Here is a 19,297-nt window from a genome sequence, read left to right as displayed (position 1 = left end):
GGTTCTTTCATCTTTTACGGCTCCTATTGAGAACAGAACCTGATATTTGTTGTTAATCCACTGTGTGTTTGGTCACAATGGACCACCGACCAAGTTACAATGATCAACGGACTTTTCCAATAAGTTTAATACCTTCGTTTGAAAGCGTTCTTAACAATTCGTTAAGCTGACATTGTATTATTTTTACATGCGAAATTCATTTTGTGTATTGTGCTCAATAAAATCTGTGACAACATTTAACAATAAATTTAATATCCTTTATAAAATGAAATTAAATGAAATATCAGTAATATTTTATAAAATGTAAATGTTATCTATGTATTATAAGAGTATTTGTGTATTTTATACACATGAAACTTATATTTATTAAGTTAAAATCGGCCGCCTTATATATCAACATACATACATACATACATACATATACACATACATAGTATATCCTAGAGAATACAAGACTTGTACATCCGATTATTTTTGTTCTACAACATGCCAGTTAATCTTAAAATATGCATCAGATGGATCATCGAACCACAGAATGCTATACTAGGATTCAGAAATCCAGCGGAAGCTTATCTAACAAGGTTCACGTGTTCGAAAGGGAAGCTTATCTCACGGATGAAACAACAGAAACGAGTTTTCCAAGTTTGTAGAAATATTTGGTGAGCAAACGACGGGTGTCGACGATATTTCCCATGCAAATGCGAAGGGTAACATATGTACATATATTTCAACATCTCGTAAGAAAATCGCCTGCAGCGTGCAATTCTTCTAGTTGCAATTGGAAAATCCTGGAAATTCAGTGGATGCCAGTAGCTCGTATGTTGCTCGACTGTGAAGTGCCGGAGGGAGCTGACTTCACAATTTTTTCCATTACTCACATTCACTCGCTGCTATTGTCCACACCCTTTCTCCGAAATAGAATTATAGGTATTTACTCGTATATCGTTTTATCGAAGTATAAAAAATACAGAAATACAATTTGTAAAAGGTAGTATAAAAACATATATATAACATTATTGAATAACAACTTATACGCATATTGTTTTGTCAAAGAAACGTCTATGATATGATATGATATGATATGAATTTCAAAACAAGACAATTCGTAATTGTCCATTGAAATTCATAAAATTTATAGGATTTAGTTGGAAGAAGAAAAAGATGTTTTCCTTTCAACACATTATTTCATTACTTCTTTTTCATCTTCTCAACGTTAAATTCCAAGACGTGGATACATAAAGACACAACAATCGTCTCGTCAAAATTGTTTGCAATTAAATTAAAATAATTGAATGACGTTTCATGTTCATAGCAGCGAATGTGATAATCAGAACGTAAAAATAGCATTCGATAAGATAATTTGATTGGAAAAAGTTGTAAACACAATGCATGCAACTATGTACAAAATTCTATATGAGATGGAATGTACATAAATTAAAGCAAATATAGGATTGGCTGCATGAAAAACAAGAATGATATGAGCATCGTGGAATTTTTATGAAATATCGTATTTTTCCCACACGATGAAAGCTTATTTCATTGATTAAAAAAATATAACGCAATTTGTTCCTGGACAAACGAGTTCTTGTGGTTTTCGTTGGCTCGTTTCATGATAGTAACAAAAATGATGATTAATCATCAGCCTTCTTAATAATATGTGTATTTTTCAATCGATGGAGATGAACTAAGTGCCAAATAGCAGTTTCCGTTTTCCTCAGTAATTGTAATCACGGTGTGCAATTTCTTGGTGATAAGTAGTTTTCTTAAAAGAAGAAAAATAAGGATTTGGAAGGGATTAGTTGTTGGCCTCTGTTTTCAGTGTTCCGTACTAAGATATTTATATTAAAGCTATAACGATCTTCCTTCACATTGTAGAAGAATGTTCTTATACTTCAGATAATAAGTCCAAAAATAACAACCACGCAGGATGAAAATAAATAACTGTAATATCAGAGTTCACAGTTTTGATATAATACCAGAGCACAATTTTTCCTTCGGATAAGAGAATGTTTATATAACGAAGACGTGTGTGTTTCAAACTTGACAGATAATAACACTATGGAATAAGAATGAAATAAATTTAACAGCAAATTCCAGAAAAATACCGAAGATCCCTATTTTGTTCTGTTTGAAGAAAGGGAACTGCAAAATTTAATGCAAATGATATTGAGAAGTTTAATACACACCCTATCCAATGTCTGTTTTCATCTGTGTTCATTTACAATGATATAAATTTGCATAAAAATCCATCTATACAGTCTATCAGTAATTTTCAAAGAGTACAAATTCTATATGACATACATAAGGTAAATTTAATATAAGAGTTCCAAACAATATATTGACAAGACTATATTTGAATAGAGAGGTAATATAAAGGGACTTGATTTTCAAGAGAAAATTCAAGCACCGTGATTGTTTTATTTCCAAATATAGAGAGAAAACAGAAGATGAATGAGTAACCTCTGTGACAAAGGGATTATTGATATTTACAGAGGATTTATATCGAAACAAGAAGGGATTCGTGACTATCTAGAAAGCTTCGTTTCCATACCTTTCCTTCTATTTCTGGCTTTTCTTTCGGTGAGGAATTCTCCACCACGGTCGTTACTCTCAACCATAATGTACTAAATATTGGTTCAAACATGCAAAAAATTTTACTCTGAATATCTTAACGATTTTCAACTTCACACTGTGAAGTGTGAAATAAAATTTAAATAGTAAAGTAAAATTCTATTTCTTTCTATTTTACTGAATTGTTATTATTAAAGCCAAGTACAACTTCTGTGATGTAGCTATAATATAATACAACATAGCAAAATATAACGTGATAAATAATATACTATGAATTAACAAAATGTAATATAATACAATATATCAAATAACACAATATAATAATAATTGTTATAATAATAACAATAATACTAATAAACTTATTGTACTGTTAGTATGATAGTAGTTTGACTATAGAACTTACGTAGCCATTCATTTTACCAGCTGCGTTTTATTCCGTTTCCGTCTTTGAATCAGCACACCGTACTCGTGTTCTACTCTCCGTACCCTGAAACGGATTATATTTTGCCAATTAGATACTATAGGCCATGTGGAAATACCACATCTAACAAATTATCTTTCATGACACATAAATCGCATACAAACATACAATCATACTTTCTCTAATCTATAGACAATAAAATGTGAATCGATTTTCCTCATAAATGTCTGAATTCCAAAATAGAACAAGGTTTAAGTATGTAAGTTCAACAAGTATTTTGAGAAAGAACTTTTCTGATTCTCTTTAGTTCTTTATCAATATTTTCGATTCTTTTTGTAAGTATTGCATATATCTTTACCATTTTTATATTTACAACACACTGTCCTCCTTCGCTTTATATGACCCATAATGTTACATGTTACATTTCCGTAAATGTTTTAAAAATTACATAGCTTTTAAATATTTGCTTATAGTATTCGATATAGTATTACTACTTTTTTTTATACATTCCACGCTTTTTATGAACAAAATATATCCAAAGAAGAAAGATAGCTAAAAAGATACAAATGTGAAGAAAAATCGTGAACGTTACCAAACAACCTGTTTCCGCCTAAAAAGATTTACAAATCTAAGTAGAAACACATAGATTCAATAACAATAATTTTATTTGCTATCATACGGTGAAATTAGAAGCCCTCACAATTCCGACTTACAGAATCCCTCCGATAGGGTTTGTTCGATACTGGTAATTGAATTGGCCCTAACATGGTCAATCAAATCAATAAGATAATCACGATTTCGCAAACCAAGGCTGAAATGGACTCGTAGGCAAACCCAAAAGGCCACGTCCTTGTTTGTCATTTTATTAACTCTCTTTTAGTATTCCAAGAGTGAGAGGCCCTACCCTTTATGAGGGTTTAAACCATCAGTCACCTTCTACGAATAATTATCCAGCTCTTTTTCCAATCAATTTCTCATCTAATATCAGATCAATTTTCCTAAACTCAATTTGTCCATCTAGTCGTTCTTTCCTTCTGCTCCGATAAATGTTTAGTAATTAGTTATAATACGAAATGAGAACTTGGTAATGGGACCTGAAACATTTTGAATCACTTCAATTGTGTATACGTGGTGCTCGAGAAGGTCCATTATTATTATCTATTATTATGACTATTATAAATTATAATATGACTATGAAAGATCACAAGCCTAAAGATACTTAAAATAAAGTAAAATTACAATTAAGATTACTAGGATGTACAGTAGTAAAACACAGGAAATTACACGATTAAAGGAACAGTCCTCATGTGTCACAGACTTCTGGGTCTTGATCCTCCACGTATTACTGACATTTGTTTTCATTGACATGAATACGCTACCCATTTATGGTTGCCTTTGCACCACGTTCCTTTGACGAATTTTTTTGCTTTGCAAGCTTCGACGAGATTCGTTTCGTTACTGGCAAGAATGCTAGGCTTCCACAAAGAAAATGGAAATGCCAATGGCAATGGTGTGGGCTTGATGTCCTGAGAACTCCGAAATTGAAGTTACCTTACAACCCTCGCTTCCTTTACGATGAAAGTAGACCAGTGATCCCGAGGAAAATTAGGAAAAAGAGTAGCTGTGATTCTATCATTTGGTTAATACTAGATCAGAAGAATTGCTGCCCTTTTTTGGATAAATACAATAATAAATATTATTATTTATTCTATTAATATTATTCTTGTGTTAGGCACCGAAATTATAAAACAAAATCCTCGCCACCCACTGTTATTTATTTAATTGTATAATTCTTGATATTAGATTTATTATTTATCAGTTATAATTATTTGCCACTGAATTATTAATTATTTACTATTAAAATATGAATAATATAAAATAATAATAATAAAGTCATCTATATTTACATCCTTTGACCACTGAAGGGGTGCAAGGACTCGTTCACAAAGTAGAAATGATATAACTATGTTAAAAATATAAATATAAAGCTGTATTACTATATGTATCAATAATATACACAGGAAAAATCAGTGAAATTGATAATTTAGAAATAAAAGGAATAAGAGAACCAAAAATTAAGAAACTATCACAGAAATTTTGATTGATAGACTTCTATTATTTTGGACTTTATGTTGCATTAAAGAAATCAAAATGAAAATTATATGAAACAATACATTGAGAGAAGAAACGTTTCTCTGTTTTGACAGCCAATGTCTAAATTACTAAAGATTCGTGCCATGGAATTGGAGATCTAGAAAATATGTTTGAAAAATCTGGAATTGTTTTTTCTTAACGATTCTGACATTTCTATAGATTTCTGTCTACGAATCGTGCGTTGGAATTAAGTAGAGTGTAGAAAAGAATGGGAAATGGAGAGTTTAATTAGTTGTGAAGATAGATACGTGAGAAAGAATATACTGGGAAGTTTCTGGGAAAAATGTTACTTTCAGTATCTCCTGAGAGAATTGTCCCATTTACGGTGCAGACGATGGAGTTTTGATTAAAGAAAATGTCCAAAATAAAAAGAGTGATGGTAACAGGGTCAAAAAAGTGTACCAATAACACCGCCATATTTAAAGAAATCATCATAATAAATGAAACAAATAACTCGGCAAAATTGTACGACAATTTCCTACAATTAATCACTTAGAAATACCACTTTATCAAAGCATCAAAAGCCATTCAAATGAAGGAAATAAAATCATTCTAACTGGAACGACATTGAAACTCCAAAATAAAAATTTTTTATCAAGAAAACATACACAAGTAAAAAGATTCTAATTAAAGAATACTCAGCTCGTTAAAATATAAAAATGATCCGTATAAAAGATTGCAACTGTGTCAAATAGAATAAAAATTTCAAATTGCACACCTCACTAAGTGACGATAAACAACAAATAATATGATAATGATCTCTTAACTGAAATATTTCTACTCTTAATTCACATGTTATATGGCCCGCTCTTAAAGAGGTATTTAAATCAAAGAACAGTCAATTAAACATCCATCGAAAATAAAAGCGAAATTATATTTGCGTTACAACAGCTCTTAAGTCTCTGAGAAGAAACGAGAGAAGATAAACGTAATCCAGTATATATTGTAGGCTATCACCGCCAGGTTCTATCTTAGAGTTTGACGAGGTATTCAGAGAGGCCAACGGATTGTCATGAACACGAGAACAATGAGGAGAGACTTCTTTGCAGTGACGATGGTCTCGTAAAAGACAGACTCGTAAAAGCCACGGGCGATAATAAAATACGGGTAAACGGCGATGAATCATGAATAAATCTGGCCTTATCCTAGGGATTTGCAAGCACTGGATTCGCGAAGCCGCGGACGACACACTTGAAGGCTTCCCGGTTACGCGACACAACCAGAAATGGGGTCACGCACGCGAATGCAATCGCACCAGCCAAGCTTTTCATCCTTAACAACATAATTGATGACACTCTATGCTAAAATCCATCCTCGATTTTTACGACTGAGGATTTTTATTCATCTGTGGAGATGTTGAAGATACATAGATGTACGCAATGCAAAAATATACAATAAGTCCAAAGTAAGGTGCTTATCATAATATTGATAAACAGTGGCTGGTGGATTTTACACTTAGCTTGGTGTATGCCACATGTACGTGTAATCATAAACGTATAGTCTCAAATTATTAAATTGGCTGGACGATTTCCTTTAGCTGTGAACACGCCAGTAACTCTGCTGTTGTATATGGAGTTGCTTTTCTCTCCTTGGTTATCCGAACGATAGTCAAATCAGGAGTCTCCAGTGTTTTAATTTGAATCTTTTTATTAAAACGGTCACCTAGGAAATGGAAAAATGCTCTTAACAAGAAATCCAGGGAATTAATTTTTAAGAATTGGTATATTCGTGTATCAAATTAAGATTAGGATTAAATCAATACAATGGAGAAAGGAACTTTCAAACGTTCGTGGCAACCACAGAAAAACGAGTAGAATAAGTGCTTTTTGTCGTGATTGATTTTATACGAACGACATTTGAGAAACAAAATGATATTCCGTATTTGGCTACCTTTCTCTATTATTAGACCTCTATTATAATGCTATGTATTATATCAGAAAACATTGTAACGTACGTATGGTGCAATAAATATTACTATTCTATTTATTATTTTATTTGTTATGACGCTTACTTCCCGGTTTAAGATAACTTCCAGCTCACAGTATTTATGTCGTAGAACATACTAGTGTTCGTAAAAATATGAATTTGTACTGATATCCATATAAGGCAGTCTGTTTATGGTATGTCACCAGAGGAATTATTTTTGGTCCGTCATGCAGAAAATTAAGCTGTTCTTCCAGCTTCTTCATCTTTTCTTTTTTACATTTGACTCTTTGTAGTGCATTGTAAATTCTAACTACACTTTATAGCAATTATATAAGGAATTTTTATGAAATAATAAAACGTTTGAACAAATGTTACTCTTATTTAGAAAATCAAAAGCACTAAAGAGAAACATTGAAAATTCGTCGATGAAACTGATTCCATTCATTTAGTTACACAATTTTGAACATAGTATTCTTTAAACATTATTGTTTCTTATTATTTCAACCCTTGATAATTTCAAAGTAGTAACAGTCTGAACCAATTTTGTAATAATGTTCCCAAATTTGAAAGTAAGTCAATATCAATATTAATTTTTTCGTAACATTAAAAACTATATCTCGTAGATACACAGCATTTCATTTAAATTATAAATTCTCGCATCTAACAAATTAGACAATATTAATTACTAAAGTCATTTTTCCAAATGAAGATTTGCTATTCTGCAAGCCAGACGTACATTAAACTTGCACAAAAGTTGAAAGATTTATAAAGAAGTAATAACTCAAGGAAGTTATACATTTTCATCCTTGTAGTTTACTAATGAAACAAGCAGGGGAAGAAAGATTTTCTGCGCAAAAACTGGAAAAAGGGAGAAACAAGGGAAAAGAAAGTTTCGTACTTGAGTTTCACAAACATAGGAAAGAGCATCCCTTTTTATATGACTTCTACGGTCTGTTCGTTTCAGATCATTTCGATAGTTGCTACCACCCACCACCCTATACTATTTCTCTGTTTTTATCTCCGCAAATTGATTGCAATATTTTTCTTCTCGCCAATTGTAGCTTGTTACATTTTTTGCAATTACATCATATGTTTTCACTTTTTCTAGATATATATATATATATTATCAGTCAATTGACCATCTCTTTCTTTTCCCTTTTGGGTTGAACAGCATGCAACCATGTGATCAAAGTCAACTGCATCTTTGATAAGTGTTATAATCTTCAACTGCAAGTAGCTTTCCAATTTCTTTGGTATGATGGAATGTTCTTCTCTTCTTTGAGTTTCTCCGTTTTAACGCCTGCTTTTGCATTTCTATTTCAGTTATAGTGAATTGAGCCGGATGATTATATTGTAAATATGCACTGCGCTAGATTAGCCGCATCTTTTCTCTAAGAAAAAGATATTAATGAGTATTTGCATCTTTAAAAATTGAATCATGTATAATAACTAAATAATTGAATCGTGTGATAATATATTAAATAACGTGTCATAAATATTTTAAAACAACTGCAAGAAAGTCTACGATACAAATATCTTAAAGAATTGTGGCTTTGTTTTACAATCTGTTTAATAATTCAATTTCTCAATAATACTTTAGCAGATCTTGTAACAGAATAATTTCTCAAGTGAGAGAAATGAAATGTGGTTTTATATACAAGGTATTCCTATTTCTTTTATAAAAAAAAAAAAAAAGAAAACTAGATAATAAACGAAAAATGAAAGTATACAGGAGCGGCTTCCTGGCTCGTTAGTGGTAGAACTCATCACTCATAGCTGAAGCTTGTTACGCAGCACTTGTTCGAAACAACCCCGCTTTTCGCATGTTACTTTGCTAGCCCACGTTTATTTCCAGACTCAGCAAGGTCACTGAACTTTAATCTAGCTGCAATTAAACGTACTATCGAGCAGAGAAGCTGGGAACAGAGCTACGTAAATATCAGTAATTTTCGCCGGACTGAAAATGGTCCACGTAGTTCCTTGGACTCTAGCAACTATCATCTCTCGTTTTATATTGCAAAACTGTAAGACACTATGGTGCAAAAATACCTACCGCCTTTGAACGACGATGAGACAATAGTATTGTGGTAATTAAAAGACAATAGAATTCTACTAATAAAGTTACAATTCCAGTAGTAAATTTTCAATTATAATAATAGAATTATAGTTACTATTATTATTAGTATTACTCATAATCTTTGCCTTTCGCCTTAGGATGCCTTTCAGCTTATACCTCCTCCTATTTTCGTATCTCTGGAATCTATTAAAATTATAGCAATTAAAACTGATACAATCTTTTGATTCCATAATATTCAACATATTATAACTATCGTTTCTCAAGGGAAACTAGGTCTTCAATTTCTTCAGTATCTTACACATACCCACTTCTCATTCTACTTGGACAACAGAAACCAGTAATTGTTAAAATTTTATTCCAGGCTCTTTAGCAACACAAGTCATAGTTAGGGGAACATTTGACTAAAAGGATATTCCAGGAAGAAATATGTAAATGCATTGTTATTATATGTTATATAATATCTATAATATTAATAAGATTGTATTAATATTATGCGAGAAATAATAAATACTGGACTCACACAATAAAAAGGGAGAGGAAAATGATATATGTGCAGGTTTTATAATGCTCTAGTGGAACTTTAACAAAATATGCAAATTAGTTAGAGGTATAAGGATGCATCGAGGTTAAACTACCGATTCCTTTGAATTGACAACCACATTATTAGCCACGGATAACGAACCACCTTGTCTGCAACATTAATCTCTTTGAGAGATTAATTCTCGATACACGCAGGACCGTTGTAGAAACAAACGATCAGATAACGTGATTACTGTAATAGTGATCGTAAATAACAGTAATTAGGAGGATACAGAATCACGTACGGTCGTAGCTGCAACTCTCTTAACGACTATACACCAAAGTACAATAATAATTGCAGAAAAGCTATCCTTGACACTGACGGCATAATAAAATTTTCATAATTATTATTCTAGAAATATCGACGTTCATTGAAGAGGTATGTATGGTATATCGCATTAGGAAATTGTAAAAATTAAGTTTTTCTAAATTCAATATCGTAGACACATACTTATTTTTACATATTTTACTTTTTACATACATAATAGATTTTTCTTAATCAGTTGACTTGATTTTCTACAACTTTATTGTATCTTTGTTAACTTATTAATTGGAATAAAGAAATTTTTTCAAGAAATTCTATATGGAGCAAGTGGGGTATGGAATAACAAAGATCTGGAAATAGTTCCTAATGTCGTAAAGAAGATCTTGTTTGAACATAGATGGGCATTGTGCCACGTTTTAATAAAATTCAAGGAGAAATCAACATCTGTCAGCCAATGGAGCACGAAAAATATTGAAGATGATTTACAAATAATTATAATTTTAGTAACACTTTGAAGTGGACACTGTGTGTCATGTTGCAATAATGTTCTCAGACAAATCAACAATTGTCAACCAATAACAAAAATTTCAGAGGTATTTACTTAGTTGATAAGGAACTACCATGTACTTGCTGATCAGCAAGCATTGCTCCAATTTTCAGTAAGTACAGATGTGACTCGTGCTAATAAAATTTTTTAATAAAATTAAAAAAATTGTATTGTAGAGCTATATTGCAATTTCAAAATCAGAACAAGAATAAAATTGATGAAATAAAATTATGAAAATTTCTTAAAGAAAAAAGATGCAGTCGATAAACCAAATAATCTGAAATCTCAATCAAACTCAACTCTCATTTGAATGGCCCCTGACTTAAATTACAATTTTGTCCAACACAGACACTGCACAAAATGATCTACATTAGAAGTTAAAAGAAGAAGTCGGAAACGAGCAAGTAAACTACAAAGGGCGACGAGTCTGTGAGATTGAGCAAATCCTCAGTGAGGATTTTTATAAAAAGTAAACAGTATTTGTTTGTCAACGATTTGTCTACATTTGTCCAATCAAAATTTTCATTTGTCCACCCCTTCAGAAAAAGTATATCAAGAAATTAAAAAATTTGTTACCAGCACCCCCATGAATTATATCCCATTTACAAATCAATGAAATATCTTCATGGTGGTACTGACAACAAATTTCTTAATTTGGTAGTAACCTTTAGTTGAAGTATGGACAAATAAACGTTTTGATTAGGCAAATGTGAAATGTGCCAAATCGTGGACAAACGAATACCGTTTGATTCTTGCAAAAAGAAATCTGCGCTTTGGAATGTCAACTTCACAGACCTAAGGAATATCTTTGAACGACCTGATGACACCAAAGACCATTTCAAGAGATCGATAGGGGATAGAGGATCGTCTCATGGAAACCATACACACACATATATAGAAGGTCTTATATACGCAGAAGGCAATAGGTTGAAAGTAAAGTGGGGCCGATGTCACGCTATTAATTGGTTTACTCCGCAATGTGTCATCTCTGTAATTAATGCCCTGAAGGGCCAACAAAGGCGTGTTTCTGTCTTAATACGATGAGTCACGTGCCGAATGCCGAACACATTGTGCGACGCTACGTGGAAGCTTCGTGATGCTACGAGCTTCGTGATGCTACGAGCTTCGTGATGCTACGAGCTTCGTGATGCTACGAGCTTCGTGATGCTACGAGCTTCGTGATGCTACGAGCTTCGTGATGCTACGAGCTTCGTGATGCTACGAGCTTCGTGATACTACGAACGTCGCAAATTCCAAAAAGCTCGCTTCAATTTCTTCGAAAGGTCATGACAAGAAGTTCATTCTAACGGAGAAATTGACAAGCTGTCAAATAACTTCTTGAAACTTTTACAGTAACTCTGTGATAAGAATTTAATCACTTTTTTCGAGGAACTCGTTTAGAGGTATTTAATTTTACAAGTTTTTAAATTTGCAGATTATGGAAAGCAACGATTATCGAATTAAAGAAGTTAAAACTGTGAAACTTAGTGGCGATGTAAAGAAAGTTTTAAGTAAACAATGTTAAGTAACTGGTAACGGTATAAACAACTAATTCACAATTTCGTTAGTCAATTAATTCACATTTCTCTTTGTCAATTCATTCAAAATGCCAATTTCATTTAAAAACGCTTTCAACCTGAGTTTTTTCAAACTTCAAACACGCTTTGATCTTTCACAATGGCCCAACTATTTCTACCAAAATTCCTGTAGAATTACCACTATACTACTGCAACAGAGGGAAGAATATGCTGCCACTCTGGCTTTTCTGAGCCACTGGACCCGGTGTAATTAAGCAACACACTGAACTTTGGGAAAATTGAGATAATAAGACTTTAATTAAAAACTGTGAATATAAAAAAAGAAGAAATATATTTATATATAAACGATAAACAATCTATTGCAAAGATTGATTAAACAGATCAAATAGTTTTGGGAAGAAAGAGATACAAATTCTGAATTAGATAACTTTACACTGAACTGAGTATTGGGGAAAGTTGAAATAATCTCAATAATATCGATAATAATGTAACTCATGAACTAACGTTTCAGAATTAAAAGGGAGAAACGAAAGAAACAAAATTCAATCTCAAAAGGAACAACTGAGAAACATGTTGTCAATCGTGTTAAAACGCAGAGACGCTTATTTCAAAATCGATGATGAGCAGCAATATTCAATTAACACAGGTATATGACGTTTACAATTAATTTCACATCTTTGATAATTATTTCTTTTCAGCAACGCGTCATTCTGCAGCCGCATGGAATGATAATGTTCATCCAAGAAAATGCCGAGAATGGTCAGAGTTCCTCACGCAGTCTCTGTTACTCCAAATTTCCATAAAAATATCCTGAAACATTATCCTTGCATAACATAGGTGTAATATGCCCGAGAGTTGTAATAACAAAAGTCATTAACATTTCATCCTTGATTGTATAGTGTTTTTAATAACCAGAGTGCAAAAACAACGAATTAGCAAGTTTTTCCTATACAAAAATTTAACAATGTTGGAAGATCAAACTAGCTTTTAAAAATGTGGGAAATACACTTGAAATTAAAGTATTTCGATATTTCATAAATGCAGCTATAATTATCCATAAAATAAAATTATATCTATAGGGATCTATCCATGTTAGAAAAATTACATCTAAAGCCAAACCACGTCAGTCGTTGAATTTTCAGTTCCAAAGTCTTGAAGTTAAAATGTTAAATAGCAAAGCTGAATGGTTACAGTAATTTTAAGTTAAGGCAATCGAATTAGAAAAATTAAGTAATTAAATTTGTCAATGGATTTTCTGATTCGACGAATCAAGCATATGCAGAAACAATATAGTATGTCCACGCTATTCGAACTACCTTTAATCATGATAATGTGTCTGACTATACATTAGGTCGTTCTACTACCAGGCTTGAGAATAAGCTAGAAATTCAGCGCACATGCCTCCTAATCAACCATCAAAGCTAATAAACTTCCATATACCAAATTATCTGCTTCCAGTCATATATTTCAACAGCCAACCATGATACAACAGAAAATCCATGATAAACGTTTCTGCTCCATATGCAGACACAACACCAAAAGAACGTAACAGAACTGTTGTAAAAAAAATATTTTTCTTCTGACACAAGCCATGGTTTATATGTATAAACGTAATAATCCGCACATGAATGTCTACAATTAAAGAAAAATGAATGTAGAAAAATATCATTTAAAAAGTCTCAGCGTAGAGAATTTTCCGAGTACAATTATTATGCAGCGTGGAAATACTAAAACTTCTCCTTTGTACTTTCAAGCACTTATTTCCAAATTTATATAAAATTTGTTAATTAGTATTTTAAGTACCCACTACCGGAAAACTGTATAATCTTTTTTAAATTAATCAAAATTTACAATTTCTACGGATGTATTCAGGATACATTTTATGGATGTATGCAGAAAATGCAGATAAAGATATTAAAATTTCCCATGGTGGATATTTAAAAGATACTAATTAACAAACTTTTTACAAATTCCATAATGAGTATTTAAGAAATATAAGGGAGAAATTTCAAAATTCCCACATTATATATTTTATATATCTTCATTTTATAGAGAATACAAATGGAGAATTTTACAAATTCTATGATTTCTGGTCTGAAAATACAATTGAGATACAAAATAGAGATTAACAAAAAATTTTTAATCTCTATTGTGAGAAAAATTGTGAAATCTCCATAAAAAATACAAGTGAAAAATATTAGAAATTATTTTAAGTAAGGGATAAACCTTTTAAGACAGTATCGAAGGATTCTGCAAATTACTGACATAATGCTGTAGGTATCACAAAAAGTCCTAAGATCTTAATGTACAGAAGTGAGAAAACAAAATGAGAGAGAGAGCTGTATCTTAAAAGTGTTCGTTACTCCTTATTCTTTCCTCTGTAATAATCTTCAAGAAAGCTCATTTATAAAGCTCGATGTGCTGCATTACAGACATCGCACAGCTCGCTACTCTTTCTCTCAAGGGTAACTTTAATTAAATTCCCTATGTGACACATTTTTAATACGTAAATGTTGGATTTATTATGAAAATGTTCGAAATAGTTGAAATATTTACGCCTGGAGGATTAGACCAAACACCCTGACTAATTAATTACTTAATTATAACAGCGTGAAACTATTAGTCGCTTGTTTCAGTGTTTCGCTAGAAGTATTATCTTCTGTTAATTAAATTAAATTTGCTTTATTAAACTTTATAGAACATCTAGGAATATTCTATCACAAAATCAAATTTTCGAACGTGACGTGGAAAACAATTTAAGTCAGAGCTAATTATCACTTGATAGAAAATAGAATTGGAGATAGAAAACGAATATAAATGAAAAATATTATCAAAATACCTTCCTTCCTTCGTTACTATTATGTATAGGGAACTGATAATTTAAACGATAATTCCTCTTCCTCTCTCTCTATCTTCTCTTTTTCTCATTAGTTCTTTATCAGTAAATCTACACATCGATGAACAGAAACCACTTAATTTTACTGAACGTAACTAGATGAAGAAAACATTTTCTAATTTTTCCTTCGCTCTTCTATCTTATCAGATTAAAAGGGAAACAGTAAACATTCCGGGGAACGTTTATCAACAGCACTGTTGTTTACTACAAAATCTCGCTCCTCTAAAATCAAAGAATAATTAATGGCCTTTGCCAGAAATTTATTTGATTTAAAGAAACTAGGCGCATCAAACATTTTCCTACTTTTTCTTCGACTTTAAATTTCATCAGATTTCAAGAAAAATAACAGTAATAAGAACTGGTAGATACGTTTATCAACAACGCTCTTCCTTGAGTCAAAAATCTGTTTCAAGTACACAGATTGCTATCAGATCGAACGACCAAGTGGAGCAATATGGTATTAACACCTGGCGTCTAGTTAATTAAAACTCACTTTACTAATGTTTTCCCGGGACGATTAGAAACACCAGAAACGGATTCTGGAGTTTATTTATAAAAGCATCAACTGCCCAACAGGCGATCCAAAGAGCCGTCGTTTATGATAGTATTTATCTAGCAGCATGGATTCGTGAACATTAAACTCGTCTCGAGCTCCGCGAATTTCCACCGACGACCTTAATAAATGCCGCTTATGTGTTCACTCGCCAGATTTCGTACTTTTTTCTTCTGTTTCTTCTCTTTCACATTTTTTCTTTTTTTTTTTCTTTTTTTTTTTTTAAGAACATAAAATACGAAGGAAGTCAGAACTTCAAGGAAACACAATTGCCATGAATATTTCTTGGTACATATTTTCATCTAACCAGCCACCTTAGAAATTTATTTGAACTTTGAAGTTTAATAACGAACTGATCTCATACCTCAGGCATTAAAACCCTACAAATAATTTACAAATAATTTTTATATTAAATGTTTTAAAACCGTAGTAGCACAATTTGGAGAGTATCGAATAGAAAGTTATCAGGAGTTTTTTAAATATTCTTCTTGCTCTGAACTCTTTCGGGATGCACTTTATTTCTGAGAAACTTTGTGCAAATAAATATTGCAGCGGCGGTGCTGAAAAACTGCCACAGTCCCTGACTTTCTTTTACAAAGATATTAAATATTCTACACGCGTTATTCTAAAATTTTGACAAGTGTTCAACCAATAACTATTATTACATAATGATTTGATAAAAATATTTTGCACGTCTCTGTATTTCTATTCAATATTAAAAAGTTGTACTCGTTCTACAGAAGGCGTTATACAAATTTTAGATATTGTCACTCACCGAAAGCTGCTCGGCGGAATGCAAAAGAAGCTGGCAAAAGACGCGTTAACACTCCTTCGATGGATCCAAAATTTATCAGAATCGTCGTTTCATTCCACATAGAAGTTCTGAAGAAATACTTCGATGATCCTCAAAAGCGTTCTCCTATGTCACAAAATGCAAAAGTGGTGGAAATCTTCACGAAGAAAGTTCAAAGCACCATCCCTGATTCCCATCATTAGTAACCCCAACCAAAGATTTATCCGCCCATAAATGACAATAATTTCTTTTCCGCTCTAACTGGATCTTCGTTTTAAGATTCTTTTGGTGAAGAGGTAACTGTTCCTTGGATAAATTGGATGATCGACTGTCTCTGACGACGCACTAACACGTCTGACGCTGGGCGCCGTTTAAGCGCGACTGTCTTCTTCTGGTGCTCTATATCGTCCAATCTTACGCATGTGCGATTTTCGATTTGCTCTCTCTCTCTCTCTCTCTCCCTTTCTCTCTCTCTCTTTCCACGCGAGCTACACGTTCTTGTCACAACAATACTCGGGCATAGTTATTTCCTCGTCGCTCCGAAGCTCCGCCAACTGTTGCTTTTCGTTGACTCCGGTCACGAGGTGAAAAATAGAAGAGCGCACTGCTGTCCTGACAGAGAAATACTATTTCCTGCAAACTGAATTGATGGTGAAACTGAAGGGATGCTTCGGGCGGAGTTTTTGAGCCTGGAAAAGAAATTGAAATATAATGAAATTTAAGTTGAAATACAAAGTCAATAATTTCACAGCAGGCGAAAAATAGAAAAGAATTATCGTTAATCAAAAACCAAATGAACAAGTAAATTTAATATTTCACTGGACGTTACCGCGAGCTACAAGGAAAAAGTAGTTCTCAAATTTTAGAAACTAGATTGTTACCACAAATTAAAGAGTAACATAGGTCGGTTTTGAAAGAGGATTTTCGAGTTTCAATTCTAGTTTAGGTCATCTATTACTCAACAAAGAACCCTTCTGGACGTCCATCAAACTTCACGGTGAAACTTTGTTTAACTATCAATCATGAATTTACTTGGTTAAATAAGTTATTCGTTGTACGTTTTGTCTATGAACTAATTGACCGATTCAATTCTAATTATGTGAAATAAATTTTTATAATTGATATATATATATGTATCCGAAACAATAGCAATCAAGTGAATGTCTGCAGTCTTATTCATTTGGAGGCACATATGAAATGTTTCACCCTATTAGAGAACTAACAAAGTGATTGCAGTGGAAGAACAGATTACTCTTCAGGAGCCATTCATGACAAAAAATACAATGTATCAGATAGTTTACAATATACATTTCATACCTTGCTTCCTTGGGAGAATTTCTACTTGTAATTGCAAATAGGAAACATCAATTTCTAACTAGAAGATGATATAATTGATAAAAATGAAGGAAACAGATGTATAAATAAGAATCCTAAATTTTGGAGTTAATCGATATCGATCATCGAGATAGAAGGGTTGAAAAGGGGTCACAAAGAATTATCTACGAAACGGGCCACTCGAAATATAAAAGAGGTGGAGCACGTGCAAGTATTTGGTGATCGACGATAACGATATTGTAGAATAGCGTCGATAACGATGATAATGGACTCGTTGCGACTCGATCGCAATCTATTGTTAGCTAAAGCTTGGACCGCTTTTATAGTTGGGGATGTTCAAGAACCAATCCAATATTTTGTATTTACAGTAAAATCAGGCAAGAGAAGAAGTGAAATTGACTTACTAAAATTCATCTAAATAAAAAGCGACGAGACAATAGAAATTTTCCTCTCTATTGAAATGTTTCTAGAAACACGAATAATTCAATCTCTGAAAGTATTCTAATTAATAAATTTGTAAAATCTAAAGTAACAGATGTCGAACAATCTTCTTTGATTGAAAACATTGTTCTAATGAATAAAGGGAATGTAATGAGATCTGCCAGGACTTTGATTAAAGTAATAAATATTGTAATTACGAAACAGAAAAATTGTTATATAAATTATAAAATTATTGAAGTAAGAAGTATTGATTTTTCTTCGGTTTACAATTCTGAAATTTTCTCAGAAGAATATTCTGCTATTTCTCTAGTAAGTTACAAAGTGGACTATTTAATCAAGTCACTATGTTTATATGTTTATTCCCATTTTGCAATGAAGAAACAAACAAAGTTGCCTTTGTTTCAGAGCAAAGCGATAAAGGGAATATCAAACAGCGCTCGACTACATAACATGTTACATGCGTCGCTTGATTTTTATTCCTATCATAGGAGGCATAGAAAAACGCCCCTCAAATTGACAAAAGCAATTCTGGCTCATCAATCTCTTTCAGCATGACTATCAATATTCTAAACCGTCACATTTCAGTAATCGCTGTACAATCAACGTTCATAATAATCCATAAATTATCAAGCGTAGAAGCGTCTGCTGTTATCGGCGTGGATCAAGAAGCAATTAACAATTATCGTGAAAATTTTCTTATCATACAACGAGATATAAATGGGAAGATAGGAAAAAGGAAAGAAAAGTCATAATAAAAATTTCTTCGTTTGAAGTTTCAAGTACCTTCAGAATGTTCTCCTTTCTTCAAGAAGGTATCACACGTTAATTAATCCGGGAAAATTATACCAACGAGCCGATAACTTTTTAATAAGCCGATAAGCAAATCTGGTTATTGGCCTATCGTTAATCTTAACAGGGCAAGTTATCATTAGCATCGATTATGAATGACTAGCCATTTACTTGATTATCATCGAATTACTTGTAACTGCGCAGTTCTTCTATCTTCCATCTTGATTCTTGATGCTGATGTTTCATGATCTTCCTGTTAAAAATTGCCTAATTAGTTATGGTATTTGAAAGATTAATGAATAATATGTAGAAAAATTAGTTAGTTGTGTTAACTTGAGTATAATTGACGATCGACATGCTTCAAAATACATTTTTCTTAATAACTCGTTACTTTTATCAACATAAACTGAAT

At 32.4% G+C, this 19,297-nt stretch overlaps 1 protein-coding gene across 4 annotated transcripts in view; it reads right to left on the bottom strand.

Moving 5' to 3' along the window:
- LOC139995204 (parathyroid hormone/parathyroid hormone-related peptide receptor) overlaps nt 1-19,198 on the bottom strand; it is a 30,390-nt gene extending 11,192 nt beyond the window's left edge. For 2 of the 4 annotated variants that reach the window (XM_072018428.1, XM_072018429.1), the window contains exons 1-3: nt 19,057-19,193; nt 16,303-17,009; nt 2,975-3,058 (exon numbers count right to left, since the gene is read on the bottom strand). In XM_072018428.1, the coding sequence (XP_071874529.1) occupies nt 2,975-2,986 (12 nt within the window). In that variant the 5' untranslated portion in view covers nt 2,987-3,058; nt 16,303-17,009; nt 19,057-19,193. Of the gene's footprint in view, nt 1-2,974; nt 3,059-16,302; nt 17,010-19,056 lie in introns of all 4 variants that reach the window. The other 2 variants (XM_072018431.1, XM_072018430.1) reach the window with 2 other exon arrangements.
- Between the last annotated feature and the right edge of the window lie 99 nt (nt 19,199-19,297).

Source organism: Bombus fervidus, chromosome 15 (assembly GCF_041682495.2).
Source record: "Bombus fervidus isolate BK054 chromosome 15, iyBomFerv1, whole genome shotgun sequence".
Classification (NCBI taxonomy): Eukaryota; Metazoa; Arthropoda; class Insecta; order Hymenoptera; family Apidae; genus Bombus; species Bombus fervidus.
Note: the sequence above shows the minus strand (reverse complement) of the source record. Positions and strands in the feature narration are given on the sequence as shown.